The 21,500-nt window shown below is 38.4% G+C and overlaps 1 protein-coding gene across 1 annotated transcript; it reads left to right on the top strand.

Annotated features, from left to right (window-relative positions):
* Nucleotides 1-15,746: 15,746 nt before the first annotated feature.
* Nucleotides 15,747-20,401, top strand: LOC136205809 (dolichyl-diphosphooligosaccharide--protein glycosyltransferase subunit DAD1). Its single transcript, XM_065996605.1, has 5 exons — nucleotides 15,747-15,930; nucleotides 16,010-16,057; nucleotides 19,611-19,698; nucleotides 19,806-19,849; nucleotides 20,059-20,401. The coding sequence occupies exons 1-5, from the start codon at nucleotides 15,847-15,849 to the stop codon at nucleotides 20,140-20,142; spliced, it is 348 nt and encodes a 115-aa protein (XP_065852677.1). The 5' UTR covers nucleotides 15,747-15,846; the 3' UTR covers nucleotides 20,143-20,401.
* The last annotated feature ends 1,099 nt before the right edge of the window (nucleotides 20,402-21,500 follow it).

The raw sequence follows: 21,500 nt of genomic DNA, 5'->3' as shown, positions 1-21,500 counted from the left end.
TTATAACTCCATTAAGGAATGCACTCTTAACATCCATTTGAAACAGTTTAAAGTTCATATAGCTTGCATAAGCGCATAAAATTCTAATAGCCTCTAGCCTTGCCACTGGGGCAAAGGTCTCACCGTAGTCAATACCTTCTTGCTGACTGTAGCCTTGAGCTACAAGCCTTGCTTTGTTCCTGACTACGTTTCCTTGCTCATCCAGCTTATTGCGGAAGACCCATCTTGTTCCAATGGTCTTCTGACTCCTTGGATGTGGCACTAACTCCCATACATCATTTCTTCTGAATTGGTCAAGTTCCTCTTGCATTGCACTCATCCAGAATTCATCTTCCTCAGCATCAGCGAAGTTCTTAGGTTCCTGAACTGAGACGAAGGCTACGTTGCTGAGGTATCTCCTGAGTTGGTTTCTTGTCATCAGGGTATTCTCAGCGGCATCAAGAATAGCACTCTCTGAGTGTCCTCTTGGTATCCTTATCTCCTTTGGTAGATTTATGTCTTGTGATGTCTGTGTTTCAACAATCTCTGCAGGTGAAGACTGGTCAGTGAAAACAATATTTGGTTCATTTTTACCTTTGGTCAGCCCTTGAGGGAATGACTCAGCGGCTGTATCTTGATCAGCGGGTACTGAGTGTGAATCATCCTCGATCAGCGGCAGATATCTTCCTGCAGGGTTAGTTTCGTCGAACTCAACATGTACTGACTCTTCTAAAACTTGAGTTCGTTTATTGAAAACTCGGTATGCTTTGCTGTTTGTTGAGTAGCCTAAAAAGATAGCTTCATCAGCTTTTAAGTCAAACTTAGCTAGGCTATCTTTGGTGTTTAAAATAAAACATTTACAGCCAAAGGCACGAAAGTATCCAATGTTAGGCTTTCGTCCTTTCCAAAGTTCGTAGGGGGTTTTCTTTAGTATAGGTCTAACAAGAGCCCTATTAAGAATATAGCACGCTGTGTTAACAGCTTCTCCCCAAAAGTACTTTGGAAGCCTATGCTCACTCAGCATTGTCCTGGCTATTTCAACCAAGGTTCTGTTCTTCCTTTCAACAACCCCATTTTGTTGAGGCGTCCTAGGAGCAGAGAAATTATGGTCAATGCCGCTGGCTTCACAGAATTCAACAAACTGTTGGTTTTTGAATTCTCCACCATTATCACTTCGGATGTGAGCCAATTTTAGGTCTTTATCATTTTCAAGTTTTCTAATCAAATTTGAAAATGTCTCAAAGGTCTCATCCTTGCTACTCAGCAAGATGACCCAAGTGTACCGAGAAAAGTCATCTACAATGACCAAGGAAAATCTTCTTCCACCCAGACTCAGTGGCTGGACTGGACCGAAGAGATCCAAGTGTAGTAACTCTAACGGACGCTTAGTTGAGACAACATTTTTACTATGAAAAGATTGTTTGGTTTGTTTTCCAGCTTGGCAAGCGTGGCATAGTTGATCTTTTTCAAATTTAAGTTCTGGCAGTCCCTCAACCAATTGCTTTCTTGCTAATTTGGCCAGGAGGTCCATGCTTACATAACCAAGTCTCCTGTGCCATAGCCAGGAATTTTCTTCCTTTGAAACTAAGCATACAGTTTTTGAAAACTTTTTCTCCAAGCTCAGCATGAAGACATTCTCAATGCGAGGGGCAGTTAAAATTAACTCATTAGTTTTACCCTCGAATATTTTACATCCAGTGTCATCAAATATAACTTTTCTCCCATTGTCACATAGCTGAGCTACGCTGAGTAAGTTATATTTGAGTCCGCTGACTAGGGAGACTGACTCAATGATAGGATTACCTCCAATGGTTTCTGACCCTACTATCTTACCCTTTTTGTTGTCTCCAAAACTCACACTTCCTCCTCGTTTACGCTCGAATGTGATGAACTGAGTTTCATCACCAGTCATATGCCTTGAGCATGCGCTGTCAATATACCACATCTTTGACTTCTCGGCACATCTCAGGCTTACCTGCAATGTAACTAGTTACTTTTAGGTACCCAATTCTTTTTGGGTCCTTGCTTGTTAGGTTCAACAGGTAAAGCATCATATTTTATTTTCTGGCGGCATACTTGGACAGTATGGCCATTCTTTCCACAAAAGTCATAGCTGACCTTCCGTTTAGGATTTCTCACTGACTGGTCAGCACCCCAGTGCTGAGCGTGCCAACACACCTTTGTGGTGTGTCCTTTCTTCCCACAGAAGTCACGCTGGACATTCCGCTGGGGATTCCATCTCTGCTGACCAGTACTCTGGTACTGAGCATTCAGAGGAATATTTCTTTTGTTTGGAACCTTTAGTTGGTTCTGAATGGATGTGACGTCCTTTCTCAGTTTCTTGGAATCTGATTGGACCTCAGAGACAAACTTTTGCATAATTCCAATGTTACTATGAAAATCTGAGTTGTCCTGAAGAAGATATCGAAGGTCACTCAGTTTGACCTCCTCAACCTCGTCACATCGCATGTTGAGTGCTCTAATTTTCTTATTACACTTTTTGACAAGTGTGTAGAGGTCACTCAGGGCATTAACCATTTCATTTCTGAGCTGGGGAAGTGATATTACCTCATTTGATTGCTCCTCATCGTCAGATGCAATGGAGGGGTCAGCATGCTCAGAGACGCACGGCTCAGCAAGTTCGTCAGCCATAAAACAGATCTTTGCTGACTCAGTGGCATAAGCTTCTGATGATGAAGACTCATTACTGTCGCTCCATGTTGCCACCATTGCCTTTTTGCCGTTCTTCCTTCCTTTCCTCAACGTGGGGCAGCTTGACTTGATATGGCCAGTTTGATGACATTCAAAGCATGTAATGGGCTTTGAGTTGTCCTTCTTGTATTTGCTGTCGCTGGACTCAGCTTTATACTTATCAAACTTTCTGTAGGGCTTCTTAGAATATTTGTCATTCTTTTTGAACAACCTTTTCATCTTCCTGGTGAACATAGCCATCTCCTCATCATCTGTTGAGCTCCCATCAGTGGAGTCATCTTTCATGACAAGAGACTTTTGCTTCTTGTCTTCAGACTTTTCCTTCACCTCGAAATTCTTCATCGAGATCTCATGGGTCAGCAGTGAGCCGATGAGTTCATCATATTTATAGGTGGTTAAGTCTTGAGATTCCTCAACAGCAGTCTTCTTTGCTTGCCAGTTTTTAGGAAGACTCCTAAGAATCTTCTTGACTTGTTCTTCCTCGGTGAAGATCTTCCCAAGTCTATTGAGCTCGTTGATGATGTTTGTAAACCTTGCATTCATGTCAGATATTCCTTCATCATCGTTCATTTCGAACAGCTCATATAGTCTCATCTGCTGGTTCACCTTGGACTCCTTCACTTTGTTGCTTCCTTCGTAGGTGACTTCCAGCTTCTTCCAGATCTCTTGCGCCGACTCACAACCTGATATCTTATTATATTCTGCGGCATCAAGCACACAGTGAAGCATATTTATAGCCGAAGCGTGATTTTGTAGCTTCTTGAGATCATCCTCTGTCCATTTGGCCTCAGCTTTGACAACTGTTTGGCCAGCCACAACTTCAACAGGAACAAACGGGCCTTGAACTATTGAAAGCCATGCACTCATGTTTGTTGCTTGAATAAAGTTTTTCATCCTATTCTTCCAAAAGGTATAGTTAGACCCGAAGAATAGGGGAGGCCGAGTAATGGACAGCCCCTCAGGTAAGATCTGAGTTGTTTGGTTTTCTGGGAGAAACCGAGTGCTGTTTTCAGCCATAGTGGGGATCAGCTCAAGGTAGTTAAACCTTTAACAGTGAGCTTTTAGAGCTCTGATACCACTTGTTGGTCCCTTATAACGTAACAAGTTAGTTCCAAGGGGAGGGATAGGAACTATTTAAAATTTAAGTACGTTAAGGCTGACTTCTTTTTGTTTAAAAAAAAGGATTACACGGCGCGCTGAGTGAATAAGACACTAGCTTAGTCAACTGATGACTAAGTCAGCTTCTTTCGTTGAGTCAGGAGATAGCACTTTGAGTCTATTCCTGAACTCAGATACTCAATGCACACAACTCAGCGTTACCTCTTTACTTGGTCAGTTTTGTTTAAGCAAGCAATATATATATTAAGGAGTTTAAGGTTAGAAAGATATTACTCAGCAGATTTATCCAGGTTTGGCCTCCGAGCCTACGTCCTGTCCCCGGAACACGTTCCGAGATTTCGAATTCTCTACTGAGCTCTTTAACGGTAGAGCATCAAACCTTTTACAACTTAGAAGCTGAGTATAACAAGAGTACCTTCCTCTATACCTCTACTCACTCCTAAACTCTCGCTGAGTACTATAACCGAGTACTCAGCCTCTCCTTTCTAATCTCTAAAAATGATAACGATTTGTCCTAAACAATAATTTCTAAGACACTTTAGATGATTGAATAATCACTTTAGACTTTTACACAAAAGATATAGAATTTGGTGTAAGAATTTGCTTTGCTTTTTCTTGCAGAACTTTGCGTAGAATTTTGGTCAGCGTAATGGCTTGATAAAAGTTCTGTGTAGAATGAAGCAACTGAAGGGCTCTATTTATAGAGACGTCTGAGACATCGGTCATTTCGAATTTCGAAATAACCGTTGGAGGGAAACGGCTTCCTGTCGTTGTCACTCAGTTTTGCTCAGAGCTCTCGGCCAATCAGATTTGAGTATCTTCTGTCCTCGGTCAGTGTTGAGCAGCTTTTAGTCAGCTCGGCAGAATGCCTCTCCATTTATGGTAAGGTCAACTAGACAGTGTTCTGTGTCTTCTGAACTTTACCCAACGTGGAAGTACTTTGTCTGGAAGTTGTTCTTGCTCAGCTGCTGTCTTGTACTCTTTATCGATTCAACTCAGCAGCTTCACTTCGAAGTTGTTCAACGAAGGTCTTCTAGATCCTTCTTCCGCTGAGCTGCGTTTTGTACATAACGATAGCGTTTTGCACACGCGGGCCGAGTTGTTTTGATTTGTTTGACTTGGGCTTTGACTTCCGTATTGGGCTTCGGCCTTTTACTCTTTATGTCTTATAAATAATTTTAACTCAACATTGAACAAACACATTAGTATAATAAATCAAAGCATTTAAACTTAGTGTGTTTAGAATATATTTAATTTTACTTAAATAATTTTATCAAATCAAAATCATGTGGAAAGGTGTTTCAACAATTTACTCGTCAATAATGACTGGTTCACAGGTCCAGCTCGCCGAGCTAGACTTGTGGGGTTGCTAAAGCCAGCCCTGGGTGCCAGCTTGCTGAGTTGAACCCTAGGGGGGTTGGCCAGCCCAATAATGGACCAGCTCCTGTCAGGGTCCCAAAGCGCAATTTTTGTTCTCTTTTTGCTCGGATAGTTGTGAGCATGGACTTTTTCCGGCCCTAGTGATGAGTCTATGTTACACTCTAGTGAATATTTTGCATAGGTGGGCTTCACACGATGCATTGTGTGAGATACGAGCTAAGACCTGAACCCTGTTTTCTGTGTCATTTAGCTTGTTTTACTTTTATCGAATTCTCTTTGATTTATAATTTCTGAAATTTTAAAACACTCGTTGCTAGACATGGTCTTCGATCGGCTACCCAGTCCCGGATCAGGTACTATGGTTTTCGATCGGTGACCTTTGATGGTTTTTGGGCAGTTTTCGGGCAGTTTTTGCCTCTTTCCCACTACTAAAAGAAGAGTAAACGGCCAGACTAGGGATATAGCAGTTTTATCACAAAGAAAAGAAATCATTTAAGAGAAAAAGAAGGAAATCAAGTGAAATTGAGAAGAAACTCATTGAAAGTGAGTGAAAAAGTGAGGTTTTTACACCATTTCTTACCAAATAAGCCATTTTTAGAGGTTCCAACACCCAAATCCAACACTATTTCAAAGTTATTAGTCAAGGAAACACGTTTTCTACAACTGTTCTTCACTGGCTATCAATTCTGAAGTCACCATACTTCCATAATTGATCTTTTGGGTCAAATTCTCTTCAAAACTAGTGAATTTCGGTTCGAGTTAGTGGAATACCACATTTTGATCATTTCAAATTACTTGCTGCACAAGTGCAAGTTCCTTCTCAAGTCACAATCACGCGTACGTTGACCTACTTTGCACCAAAAATTGGAAAAGCGTTTTAGAGGTAACTTTTAAAGGGTTTTAAAAGCCCATCCCTACTGCTTCCTACTTGTTTTTTTTTACCTTTTTCTCCTTCTTTCCCTGGTTTTCTGTTTCTGACACGTAAAATAGAGGGTCTGCCCGAAAGGTAGTCCTCGATCGAAGACTTAGTCTTCGATCGAATTCAGACAAAACCGAGCTTGGATGGAACTGAACAAGATTTGGCGAACAAATACAAAGGTAAAAGGCTTTATTATTGAGAAAGTAAAAGGAGGCTATTCAGTAGCCATCGCAGGTTTCATTACTTTTCTTCGATTCCGTCGGCCCCATATTCAGAGTGTGCCATGGGAGAATATTTCCGCGATAATGGGATGCAGGCATTAATCATCTATGATGATCTTAGTAAACATGTCGTAGCATATCGACAAATGTCATTGTTATTACGCCGACCACCAGGCCATGAGGCTTTCCAAGGTGATGCGCCAATAATAGAATAAGGATAAGCCTTACTTACAATAAGGACAGGCCTTACTTACTCAGAAGTACAGTAATAGAGTAGTGCTTCAAGGGAAGGACATACGGGAAGAGAACTATTCTAAAAGAAAGAAATCGTCTGATTAAGAAAGCTTAAGAACGGAGGTACTTCTAGTGGAAACAATCGGTTCCTCTAACTTTAATATATCTTGTTTTAATAACGTCGTCTGCTGCTCCAAGACGGAAAATTCTAGTCCTTCCTTTCATACCCTGCACAACAAAACGATGGTATGAAATGTGGAGAATCCCAATCCCACTTGGAAGCACCCGCTTCGCAGCCTAAGAAGGGGAAAGCAGACAGAACTTCCTCGGATTGTTATTGCCTTGGTCCGGAAGGTGCCTCTACGAGTAGGTAGAATACTATGATTATCCATTTTTGGTAATATTGGGGAGGACAACCAGAATCAAGAGAGAACCTTTCAATAGACTCCGAAAGAAAGAGTATCGGCTTGGTGGGCTCATAAAAATATGATCGGCAGATCTGCCTCATAAAGAGTAGTAATGTTCCTGGGTCTCGCCAACCAACTCTTGTCCAGTAGACATTCTGAGTGGAGCAACGGATATAAGAAGAATAAGAATCTAAGTTCGCTCCCACCAGGAAGACTTCCTCTAGGAAGAGTTCACCTGGGAAGAGTCTCTCCAGTACCGGTTGAGTTAATACTTTCCAACACAAGTGAAAGTACTAGTTCCAGTTAATAGGTAGCCGATACACCCCGATCCTGTTACACCTTCTCCAGCTTAGGAACGAAGTAACTCGACTGTAACAAGAGGAACCCTAGGCGCAGACTCGTGTTTTTCTGTTCGGGTAGTCTAGGTTTCAGTTTCGGTAACTTTATTATTTATGTCTTTCATAAATAAGGATAAAAGCAATCCCATATATAAGGGTATTTTAGTCATTTCTATTAAAATCTATTAGATGAATGGATTAGGCTTCGGAATAATTGCATGTTGATGCGTTAGATCTTAGGAATAAATGAGTCCTACTTGATCGAGTCCAACGTCATAGTAAATCCGAAAGACGGGTTCCAATGTCCCACAGCTAACGCTTATTGTCTTGCAGGTTTAATAGATTTACTTTCATAGGGCTAGATTTGATGTATTAGGGTAGAATGGTGCCTTTTGTGAAATGATGTAATAATTTTACATTTCAGTATTTATTTATCGCTTTTGAACGCTAAAATAATATATAATTAATTAGGAATAGACATATAATGATATTTTAATAAAGACAAGTCTATGTGTTTATTAATCAGACCATCGAACCACTTAAGTCACGAACCTAACTCTAAAGAGATGGCATGTTGTGGGCCCATATGTCATCTAAATATTTGACAAGCATTATAAATCGGGTGGCGACTCTAATATAAATACTTTAACCCAAAACATGATAAAAGGTTAAGGTATAAATAAAAGAATGCATGCACCGGAACGGATACACTAAGCATTGCCCTTAAAAATGGTAAGTGACGGTGACATGTAAAAATGGAACTTTACTTGCTGAAATCCATTCCTCCCTCCCGGGGGGTGGGAGTAGGGTAGTCGGGTGACATTTTTGTGATTTCATATATTTGTGATCTATTATTGTTAAGTTATAATATGATGCATATGTGTAATGGAGATAACATAATTATTAATTGTTACTTGAGGAGACAAATTCAATAATAATGTCTAAAATTGGCACAACTTACCAACATTATAAGTAAAATTATACCACATTGGACGTTAAAAGTACATTTGCTTTAATATGTTAAATTTAGCAATATTTTTATTTATTTTTAATTATCCTTTCTATTCTTACGATATGATCAGTGTGGAAAACTCTTATTTGACATGGGGTGAGGAGTTGTGTCAACAGTTTCTCGAGAGGCTCAAAAATGAATCTGGTGCAAATGAGATACATGGTTGGGTTCTCTAATTCACTCTTACTACCATTGGTTAATGTTGTGCTTGATAATGTTGTGCTAAAGATAACCCCTGAGCATAATGAGGTTCTGTTAAGTGAGTTCATTGCGGATGAGATAAACACGATTGTCTTCTCTATGGATCCTAGTGAAAACCCGAGATCAGAGGGCTTTAATCCTTGTTTCTATCAGCGATACTAAGACATTGTGGGTCCTCAAACCGCTTTTGCTTGCCTAGGATGGCTGAACTGAGGGTCTCTATCAGATAACATCCATGACACAACTATTGTCCTTATCCTGAAGAAGTCTAAGTTGGAATTGGTCTCTAACATGTGCACGATTGCATTATGTAAAATTATCTACAAAATCGTCTCTAAAGTGCTTGCCAACCGACTGAAAAAGGTTCTTAATCCTATCATTCCCCTTCTCGGAGTGCATTTATACATGGTAGGTTAATCTCTAATAACTTCATACTCGTGTATAAGGTAAACCACTATATCCATAAAAAAAAGAAGTTTGGTATAATTGCTCTTAAGTTGTATATGTCTAAAGCTTATGATCTAGTCGAGTGGGGCTTTCTTCGCCAGATGATGCAAAATCTTGGTTTTGCTATAGGTTGGGTGAATTTAATTATGCAATGTGTTTGCAAGGTACGTTATAATATTATTAGTGGCTGTCACTCAGTTAGTTCTGTCATACACCAACAGGTTCTGCGTTAGGGTGATCCAATCTCATCCCACCTTTTCATTATTTATGCTGAAGGGCTCTCTCTCTCTCTCTCTCCCTCTCTCTCTCTCTATCTATCTATCTATCTATCTATCTATCTATCTATCTATCTATCTGACATGGATGGAAGATAGGGGAATCATCCACGTTTGTAAGGTTGCCCCTTCTGCCCCCTCCATCTCTCACATATCCTTTGTTGATGATAGTTACTACTTCAGAGCCACCATGGCTGAAGCAATAGATATCAAACAATGTCTTTCTGAGTATGAGAAGGCCTCTGGTCAGCAGATAAACTTCTTAAAATCGTATATCTCATTTAGTCTTAATTATAGGGTGAACAGTTGGAAGGCTCGCTTTCTTTCACAGGCGGGCAAAGAGGACATGCTTAAATCCATAACACAAGCTCTCTCGTCATATGCTATGAGTCTATTTTTGCTTCCTAAAATGTTGTGTTCTGACTTGGAGAAAAAAATGAATGCCTATTGGTGGGGTTCTAGTGATAAGGATGAGGGTGGTATCCACTAGAAATCCTAGGATAAGCTTTGTGACCGAAGAAATTTAGAGGTCTAGGCTTTTGGAAGATATATAAGTTCAATTTAGCCCTTCTAATGAAACAGGGGTGACGTTTGATGACAAACCCTCATTCCTTTGTTGCATGTGTCCTGAAGGCCTGCTATTTCCCTGACTGCATGTTCCTAGAAGCCCCTGCCCAGGACAACTCCAGTTTTATCCGGCAAAGTATAAGGATTGCCTAGCGTCTCCTCGCATCCAGTTCTCGCTGCTTAGTAGGAACCAGAACTAATTTTCATATCTGGCATGATCTGTGCTTCCCTGATGCTGCAAATCCTTATATTGAGAGCCCTGCGATCCATGGTTTGAGTATTGATACTGTCGATGAGCTACTAGCGGATGATGGCAGATTGTGGGTCGTTAACTTCGTCAAATGCCTCTTTTCACCATGAGACCAAGAACTTATTTTCCAAATCCTGCTGGGTCGATGTCGAATCGCAGACATATGGTATTGGAGTAACGATTGTCATGGGATATATACGGTTAAAAGCAGGTATCAGTTCATGATGAGCCTCTCGCAGAGTACGATCCCCCAGCAACACTTTCCTAATTAAAACTCGACTTGGAACCTCCATGTGCAATCAAAGGTTAGGAATTTGTTATGGCGGGTCCTTGCAGGTTGCTTACCAACGAACAAAGCATTATGCTCTCGTCATGTCCCTATATCCGATATCTGCTCGATGTGGTCAGAGGTTACTGAGAATAATTTCCACGTATTACTCGACTGTCGCTCAGCTCGGAACGTCTAGGTCCTCTTTCGTTGGGAGATATTAACAACAGATTTACATGCTTCAAGGATTTTTGGAATTTTGTACTAGCATCCTCGTGTCCAGTGGTGGAGCTTGCGACAATGGTGTGATGGGTTGTATGGCTGGATAGGAATGCTCAGCTATGTAATCAAAGGCGAACTGCTGCCCCTATCCTGCTACAAAATGCGACTTCTTTTCTTGCAAATTGGAAGACCGCACAACATCATATCAGCCCTGCTGCTGATTTTGGGACTTCAAACTGTGTTTCCTAGACTCCTCCTCCCAATGGCTTTTTGAAACTCAACATTGATGAAGTGTCGTTCACGGATCCTCACATGACTTGTTTCGGTTTCATCCCGCGTGATGAGACATGAATGTTTCTTGCGGCCATGAATGGGGTTTTCTAATACTCTATGGTTGCTTCTATGGTGGGAGCCATCTCTCTTCGAGAAGCTTTAAGTTGGATAAAAGCGAATGAATGGAACAACGTCTTGGTGGAATTTGACTCACAAATAGTTGTTCTATCCGTATCTACCGACACATAGATTTCTTCTCTATTTCAAGTTGTGGTGCGTGATTGCGCCTCCATTTTTAAAGAACTCCCATAGTGTTTATTGAGGTTTATTGAGATCAGTAAAATTTTGGCTCACACTCTTACAAGAGCAGTAGCTAATGAATTAGATGGAGGAGAATGGTTCCATACCCTCCTACATTTTTATGTAACTCTTGATAGACTTTATTCTAATAATATTCCAATTTCATTAAAAAAGATTCCTTTCTATTCTAATTGGCCTAAACCATACGCAGCCCCTTGAACGTGTCAATTTTGGTCATTTTGCCCCCTGAACTTACGGGATGACCTATTTACCCCCTCAACTATTTAAAAGTGGTATTAGCAACCCCCTATTTTCATTATAATGGAACCAAAATGAAATTCCAACATTAGTACAAGTATTCATGGAAGTATTGGAACCAACCTGCATATATATAACCTCATTTGTAACTTGTTTTAGTAGTGCATAACCATATATGTAATTTTTACAAGATAACTTGTGTACTGTCTATACTAACCTCATTTGCAGCTTATTTTAGTAGTGCACAATCCTATTTATTATGACATTGGTGCTTACAATGAGAAATGTCATAATTGTTTCCGTTATAATGAAAACAGGGGGTTGCTAATACCACTTTTAAATAGTTGAAGGGGCAAATGGGTCGTCCCGCAAGTTTAGGGGGTAAAATGACTAAAAGTAACAAGTTCATGGGGCTGCATATGGTTTATTCCATTCTAATTACATTCCAATCGCAATTTCCATTCTGAGTTTGATTTCGAATTTAAAATAAACACATGTTGATATCTTAAAAGAAGTCATTTATTAAGGGTGTTGTTAAACCCAGCTCCAATTTCCCACCCCTAGCCCCGTGGAAGGACGAAATTACCCTTTCATAGGTTTTGGGGTGGAAAAAGCTATTTTTTTTACTCTCTCGATGCACGGGCGTATGGACATCACGCCTCACCTCATGGTGGGACGTGTGAAGATCACGCCTCCCCGTGTGGTCAGGCGTGATAGCCCCACGCCACACCGTGTGGTCGGACGTGGAACTATCACGTCCGACCACACGGTGAGGCGTAGGGCTATCACGCCCGACCACACGGGGAGGCATGATGTTCACACTCCCGTGTATCGAGAGAGCAAAAAAATAGCTTATGAATCCCGTAAATAGGCCGTTAAACCCGTAAATAGTCCGTTAAGCCCGTAACTACATAAATGTACTTAACAAAAAAAATTTAAAAACATAAAAATTAAAATAAACATTAATAAACGTAATAGAGTAAATTTAATATCTACAACAAAAAGTGTTTAAATGTATGAATGTCTACAACAAAAAAATCAGCTCGCCCGACGCCACGTATCCATAAACTCATCCATCTCCCTCTTAATGCGTGGAACATCCTCGTCAGATCGGTGGGTAGCCGATAGTTGGGTGACACGCCACAACCAGCTAACCCACTGTAAAAAAAAAAGTAATAAATAAATATTAAAAATTAAACACATATAAACTAATACTAAATAATAACATTAAATAATAATAAACTTACAAATTCGCTGTTGGCGTGAGCATGCTGTACCGGTCCAGCCTGTGGTGCATGAAGGAGATGGGGATGCGAATATTGCCTATACCAATCAATATAAGCAGGATCACAGGCAGTGGGATCGTATCCAACTGGTCGGCATCTCCTCCGATCAATGCCCCGAGCCGATGGAAATTTCCGCCAGGTGTCCTCAACTGTGACTAAGGACTGCGTGAGCCTGTACGATAACGACTTCCATGGTCGCACTGCTTTATCAGGTCTAATACGCTCAACTGGGATAGGCTGAGTATATCCGACCTGTCGCAGCGCTCGGTCGGGCATATACGGCTCGACGATGTCTCTACACCGTATCCAACCGGCGTAGGACACTCGAAGCCGATCATCATCGGCGACAGGACCATAAGGCAACCACGTCACCTGGAAAAAAGTAATACTCAATAAAAAAAATAATATACTATAAATAATAATTAAATAAATTCTAAAATTTTATAAAATACCTCTACCGTCGTCATATGATCCAGCTGCCCCCGAAAGGTATCTAGTCGGGCGGTCGTCTTGCCTGGTACCCCGACCTCCCATCTCAGTGCACGGGCATGGTCAGCTGGGATCAAGTGAGCTCCTCTATGCGGCCGGAAAACTGAAAAATACTCATATATCCATGCCTGCAGTAGGGTCAAACATCCGCATATACCTGAGCAGTCTCCTCTGCTCGCTATCCCCCAGCTGCCGGTACAACATGGCTAGTGTGGCAGACCCCCATGATAGTCCAGCTGCCCCGCTGACACCGCTGTAAACCTCATGAAGATGGGCCGGCCTAATCCTATCTCCACTCTTGTCAACAAACAGAGTGGATCCAAGCATAAGCCACATCCACGCTGTGGCCCGAGTAGCGTCATCCCTACCCTCAGCGAGTAGCCCCTGTACAGCCCCAACAAATACACCTCCACCTGCCCATAAATGACTAGTCGGCAACAGAAGCTCAGCCTGACTCACCCCAAACATCATCATGCACATCAAGGTGAGACAAACCAGTCCTCTCGATCATCTCCCTCAGCTGTAAAATGACACATATACAATTTATACAATTACTGAATGTTTTGTATGTATATAGTTAAAAATATAAATTACAATAAATGTTGACACACTATATTATTCTTACCTCGGGTGACGCACTAGAAAACCACTGACACAAATCTCGGCATGCTGATGATCTGTTGTAGCATGTCAGAAACGACCGAATCTCTCCTCCCAACATCCGTGAGGCAACATGTCCTAAGAAACTAGGAATCACGGAACCATCAACGGGACCACCATTAACCGGTGCAGTAACTACCCAGCTCTCGTCCTCACTAGCTTTGGGACGTTTGCTTGTCCCTGAAAATTATAAAATTATACTAACTTATACTAAAAAATACTAAAAAACTATACTAAATTATACTAAAATTATACAAAAAAAAAAATACTAGATTATACTAAAATTATACTAGATTATACTAAAATTATACTAGATTATACTAAATTATACTCAAAAATATTAAAAAATTATACTAAAAAATACTAAATTATACTAGATTATACTAAAATTATACTAGATTATACTAAAATTATACTAAATTATATTAAAAAATATTAAAAAATTATACTAAAAAATACTAAATTATACTAAAATTATACTAGATTATACTAAAATTATACTAAATTATACTCAAAAATATTAAAAAATTATACTAAAAAATACTAAATTATCCTAAAATTATACTAAATAATATTAAAAAATACTAAACAATACTAAAATACATGTACTCGCAAAACGACCTCCTACGCGCTGGGTCGGCTGTCTCCCCGGGGTCGGCTACTCATCGCTCTCCTCAACCTCGCGATCATGTGCAACAGCGGACTGTCGCACTGACCGGGCTGCCACATCTAGGTAGTCCTGAAAAGAATCGCTATCGGGCTCTCTGTCATCAAAATCAGTCGCCCCCTCTGAGCCATGAATATCGGCCTGATCCGCAATCGGCCCCCTCCTCACCTGCTCCGTCGCAGCCCCTCTCCGCCTACGACCAGAAATATCTATACCACGCAATCTCGTATGTCGTGGTGTATCATCCTAGTCGTCCATATCTAGACGACGAGCAGATGACGGGATAGATTTGCCACCCCTAGTAGGCCGTTCCGTCTACAAAAAAAAATTACACTAAATTAATAAAATTGTAAATAATGTAAATTATACTAAATTTATAAAATTATGCTAAAATACTACTAAACTAATAAAATTATAATATAGTTATTCTCAATTTATACTAAATTATACTAAAATTACACTAAATTACTAAAATGTTTACTATAATTAAACTAAAATTACACTAAATTACTAAAATTTTAAAAAATATTAATTTTTATACTAAAATTTATACTAAATGTTTACTAAAATTAAACTAAAATTACTAAAATTTTAAAAAATATTAATTTTTATACTAAAATTTATACTAAATGTTTACTAAAATTAAACTAAATTACTAAAATTTTAAAAAATATTAATTTTTATTAAAAAAAACGGGGGCGTAAGGGAATCACGCCCGAACCATTGGTCGGGCGTATGCACATCACGCCCTATCAGTGGTTAGGGCGTATGAGCATCACACCCTACCATTGGTTCGGGCATGTGGCTATCACGCCCGAACCACTAGTCGGGCGTGATACTCATACGCCCGAACCGCAGATCGGGCGTGATGTTCATACGCCCGACCGCGATTCCGGTCGAAATTTTTAAAAACCACAACAGATTCAGTTCGATGCAAAAATCAACGAAATAAAGCGGTAAATCGTACCATTTTAGCTTTTCCTTTACGGTTTCTATCACCATCCATGATTCGGCTCACTAATTTGTCCGGATTTGAACAAAAATCGTTTCGGCTTCTTGAGAGGTTTTGGGTTTTTTGAAATTTAGTGCAAATGGTATTTCGGTCTATTCATGGGGCTAGAAGTGTAATATTGGGGCAGGGTTTAGTAAATCACTTTATTAACAACAATACAAGATCATGCATTGGAAAAGCAAATGACAGAATTACCCTCAAATTGACGAGGACTTAACGAAACGTTTCAGTATAACAAATACATTTTCCATCATACAAGATTAGGGATTTTCCAATATTTAATCCCAAATCTGCTTCTCCTCCTCTTGTGGTAGAAGTAGTGTAGTGAGCTCCGTTTTCTGTAAATTGAAATGGCAAGATCAACGAGCAAGGACGCCCAAGCCCTTCTCCATTCCCTTCGCTCTTCTTATGCCGCCACTCCCACTACCCTCAAGGTCTGTCTCCCTCTCTCTACTATCTTAACCCTGCTCATTTTAAGTTTGTTAATTTCACTTTTTCCTCTTTTTGGCACAGATCATCGATTTATATGTGGGTTTTGCATTTTTCACTGCTCTGATCCAGGTATTTAATTTCCATTTGATCTCCCAGTTGACTTTTATATTGCTGTTTTAGATCTGAATTTTTCCAATTTTTATGGTTGAGCATCTCTTTTCTCCTTTTACTTTTGCGCTTATGAATGATCTAGAGATTTTGAATTCTTATCTCTTGTTGATATGCATTTTCCTTTGTGTACTCTAACTTAATTTTGCAAGATCTCATTTTTTCCTGAGTTATTTTCCCATGCGTTTCTTGTCTGTTCATGAAATTCAATTTTTTTTGTTTTTGTTTTGCCACATATAAATGATATGTTTCATGTTTCCAATCTTATAATTGATTATCTCTAATTGATGCATGCTCATGTTCCAGATGATCTGCATAAAAGGTTTTTTCATATATATTGTTGAATGTTAAATGGCACAAATATGTACTCATTTGGCAAAGCTATATTCGCTGTGGCTTTTTGTTGAATAACTTTGTTTGCTTAGCATAATCAGAGTACTGCAGTGCATAGAATTTGGTGCATTAGAGTCTTCTATGCACTAACACTTTGTTTGGAAGGGAGATTTGAGAGTGAAAGTAAGGGTTACTATTATTCCTCTGTTTAGGAAGATGGTTTTGTATGGGTAAGGGACTAAGGGTATATAAGGTTTAATCAAAAGGTTAATTTTTTTCTAAATCTTAACACTCCAAATTTGAGTGTGGAGTATTAAGGAGGGTTGTACAATTTCTCATAAAAAAATAATTATTAATATCTTCTTCTTTTTTCTAAATGAAATTAATATCTAATTGAAGGCTTAAAGCAACGTATAGTAATACTAATAAAAAAACTCAAATCATAATAATAAAACTAAGTATTGGAACATAAAAATATGAAGTGTTGGAAATGTAATACAACTGTATAAAAAACAAACTACGTATTTTTATTAAGATGAAACAAAATTGAAGAGTTCAATGTTAATATAAACATAAGATATAAAGACTACTAATAAAGTAATCAAGTTTTAACTGAAATGCAATCAAATTTGAAACTAGTCAACTGATCAACCTACTACATTTGAAGATAATCAATTGCATTACAATTATCAGTTGTGGAAAGTTTAGAACTGTGAAGGTGACATTGATTTGAGAATTGAAGTTTCAACATATAAGGTTATCCTCAATCTTCTTCACCATCTGAAGTAAAATTTACAATTAGTATCATCTTCTTTCCCATTATTCCCTGTGGGTTTTCTTGTGACAGGACTCAACATTCTCTTAAAAAGACACTGATTGAGGAAGATGGTTTCCAAAGTAAATTACCCACTTCATAATCATCATGAATAGAACCCTCAATTGATATGTTGAACAAGTGAACTTCTAGTTAACCAAAGAAGACCAGATAGTATAGCTTTCGAGCTCTTGCAATAGTCAATCAGTTGCTATTTGATAACAAAAACTAGCAAAGGTTTCAATCTATTGCTTTTTTAATTAAGATTTCAATTACAAACACTACAGAAATAAATAAATCCAGAAGGCCAGAGAACCAAAGGATCCTAATCCAACACATATTTTGGCAATTGCTGCATTCTTAATTTGAATAATAAAAAATATAGGGCATAGAGGAAAAGCATAAAAGGGTAATCTTACATCTAGAATAAAATAGATGATTACATATTATTAGTTAATATTATAGATGTTATTTGTGGTTTTATAATGACTTATGAGTGTTATTTGTGGTTTTATAATGACTTTATGAATGTGATTTATGATTTATATATTTATGTATCTTTTAAATTTTTCATTATAAATGATATATATATATATTATTAATTATATATAAATTTTGCCGTATCCCCGCCGTACCCGTATCTCATATTTTTTAGAAATTCCGTTTGCCGTACCGTACGAGTACCCGTATCGGTGCTTCATAGCATATAATTAAGAGAAAGGGTAAATCAAGTTAAGCTATCAATCTGTGAAGTTCATTGAATGCTGATCCTACATATCTCTTTGATGGCTAATTTTCATATCAAAATTCTCAAGAAAAGAAATCAATTTATAAATATTTGTTCAAATGAGATGATAATCAAAGAAAAATAGTGAAATGTGGTGTGGATTAAAGACATGATTTCAGTTCTCTAAGTGTGATCTAGACCAAAATGTGCAAGTTCGCTAGTTGGAATTTTAGGTGATGCTCAAGCTTAGGGCCATCATCCCCATTTCCCACTCTCCCCAGAACAAGGCTATTATTTATTAGAAAGGAAATCATAAAATTGTTAGCTATAATTCCTGTAGAAAATGAAGAACAATCTATGTGCCAACTATCTATCTAGAAAGATATTATTGGAGAACAATTGAATCAATTTAATAGCGGTAACTTGCTCTTTCCAATTTGAGACAACACTATTCAACTGAAAAAAGAATCAGAAAATTAATTCAATTCCTCTAGATTTTTTTTACATAACATCATAATCTCATGGTTTCCATTAAGTTTGTGCATGTATTTCGTTCCTTGAAAAAGAAAATTACACAGAAAAACTCTTTAAACAGGGGTCAAAATTGGTAATTACCTCTCTGAAGTAGAAGAATTAGATAAATCAGCTACCAGTAGTATTTTCTCTTTGGCCTTTGTCGCCAATCTTAGCATATACCTCAACTTCGATTTCCCTAAATAGCCAATTAACCAGATCAGAAATCAATGAAGTCAAATTCCATAAAAAAAAATGAGGATATAGAGAAAGAGATTGAGAGAGTTGTCTGCTTGCAATTCATACACAATGAATTCAAATACTAGTTCAAGTCCGTTCTAAGAAATACTGCAAATCATAGGAGAAAAAACAAAGAACCATTTCAGTTCTTATCATAGATTAGGGCTAGTGGAGCTGAAGTGGTAATCGTGGTAGTCGCAGGATGAACAAGGCAACAGAGATAGAGGGCTGAAAGCAAATGACAGCTTGACAAGCAGAGAGAGACAGAGAGGAGAGATGAATTCTCAGGGTAAAGCAGGGAGTGGAAGAAGAGAGAGAGAAAGGAGAGAGTTGTTGTTAGGATCAAACAAAGGAAATTTTGGAAAGCATGAAATTCTGTCTCCCTCCTGGAATTCATTTCCGATTCCATGATTTTTTGTGGATTTTGATACGCCTGTGTCTAATTTCATGGAATTGAAAAATAAGAATTTCAAATAAATTACAAATTTAAACCAAACACAACTTTTTTTGGATTTCCAAATGAATTCCATAAATTATGTGGAATTCATTTCTGCCAAACAGAGTGTAAAGAAAACTAATAAATGACTGAGTAAACGCGGTGATTTCTGCGAACGAACAAATACATCTCTCACAAGACCTGATGGCTAAACAATAGAATTTCTCTCCCTCTCTCTCCCTTTAAGCATCAATGCATCAGTTCATCTACGACTTCATTGCAGAATTTGTCTACTGCACTATAAGAAAATAGTTTTAGTTGTGCATAATTCTGTTCTCTCACTGTTTGTCACCATAATGTTGTAGATCATATGCATGCCTTTTTTTTTTTTTTGAGGTAGTCTATTTGCTTCTATGTCTGTAACCGGTTCTGATTTGTGGATGATAAACAGATAGCTTACATGGCTATTGTTGGATCATTTCCATTCAATTCTTTTCTTTCCGGACTACTTTCTTGCATAGGCACCGCAGTCCTAGCAGGTAAGAAAATAGCACATACAATATAGTTTAAGGGAGAAACTCCCTATTTTATTTTACAACAATGAATGAACCTATGAATGATGGATGCTTTTTTTTCCTTGCCACAGTTTGTCTCCGTATCCAGGTGAACAAAGAAAACAAGGAATTCAAGGTAAGATTGTTCAACAAATTGATGCATCCATTTCTTGTTGAGAAAGTGAAGGAATATAAATAAAACTCTATGCCCAACTGTAACGTAATAATATTTCCATGAATGAAAAAAAGATAGAATAATGATAATGAAGACGCCAATAGTAGCCCGAACATTTATTTAGGTGTTTTTATGTTTTAACAAGGATTGATTGTTTCATGGAATTACAGGATTTAGCTCCAGAGCGTGCTTTTGCTGATTTTGTTCTCTGCAATTTGGTGCTCCATTTGGTGATTATGAATTTCCTTGGTTGAGATCTACTGGATATGAATTTTATTTATCCTAAACTTTTGAGTGAAGGTAGAAAGTAGTTGATTAGCAAATCATGAACCCAGCAAAGCATATATGAATGTTGAACTGGAATTGGAATTGGAATTTTTGGTATTTAGGTATTTACATTATTGAGAAATATGGCATTGGTCTTGCGGGAAATAAGTTGCTTGGGAAAAATGTTACTGTAATGCTTGATTACTAGATTCGGTTCATAAGCAGAAAGGACTCAATTCACTCTAAGCCTAATATTCATGGTCTAAAATTTTAATTATATTGTGAATTTTTAAAAGTTTCAAATGATTTTCTGAGGATGTTTGTTTTAGCTTTTCGGAGGAGCGTTTAGCGTTTCACTCCAAACCGCAAGAAATATAGCGATAGGTTAGGTTTATATAACTGCAGGCGTTTTGGGGCGTTTCACGAAAAGCTCATATTTGGAGTTTTTCATAAACAGTTGTTTGTAGTTATATATTATTGACAAAATTATCCTTCTTATTTTCACAAAATATGTTTATTCATTAATATTATTTATATTTCTACAACATAATTACCGTAAGATATGATATGATGCGCCCTGGATCGGTATCCATCCCAGAAAAGATATCACTCCAGACCCTCAATTTAAGGTCACCCCAGCTTATCTAAAGCCTCTTGCAATCTACAAAAGGGAGCTTGAATTTCTTGCAAAATTAAAAAGACGGTGTCATCCTTCTCCACCTGTTAATTCTCCAGAACTACCACCTCTTGTACAACCATGCATGATGAACACCAGTTTTACCCCAGAAGAGGTGGCACTTGAGTTGCTTGAGGTGGCACTTGAAGATGCAGATGTTGAATCCTTGGTATCAGAGCCATAAGGTAGAGGTATGATTGACTTGAGTTGCTTGAGGTGGCACTTGAAGATGCAGATGTTGAATCCTTGGTATCAGAGCCATAAGGTAGAGGTATGATTGATTAAATTAAGGAGTACAGAGGAAAGATCATTCAATCATGGAATTACCTTCAACTTCTAATTCTAATCCCATCCAACTTTCTTCTTCTCTTTCTATCCCATCATCCTTTCGACAAACCAAAACCTCAAAAATTGAAAATCTTGTGGAATACTCTTATGTTCCAGAAGATGCTCAAATCCACTCAACCAACTTACCCTTGATCAATCCCTACAACATTTATAGGCGTGATTCTTCTATCACACGCAGTATCCGGTCTTTGATCTCCACCAGACGACCGTATGCTAAAGAATATGTCCAAACTTCCAAAATGGACCAATGTTCTCTGAAGGCTACCAGTGCAGAACAATATGTAACTTTGGAGATTCCTACTTCTTTCATATCCAAATGGA

Source organism: Euphorbia lathyris, chromosome 1 (genome assembly GCF_963576675.1).
Source record: "Euphorbia lathyris chromosome 1, ddEupLath1.1, whole genome shotgun sequence".
NCBI lineage: Eukaryota > Viridiplantae > Streptophyta > Magnoliopsida > Malpighiales > Euphorbiaceae > Euphorbia > Euphorbia lathyris.
This window is presented reverse-complemented; position numbering and strand designations above follow the sequence as displayed.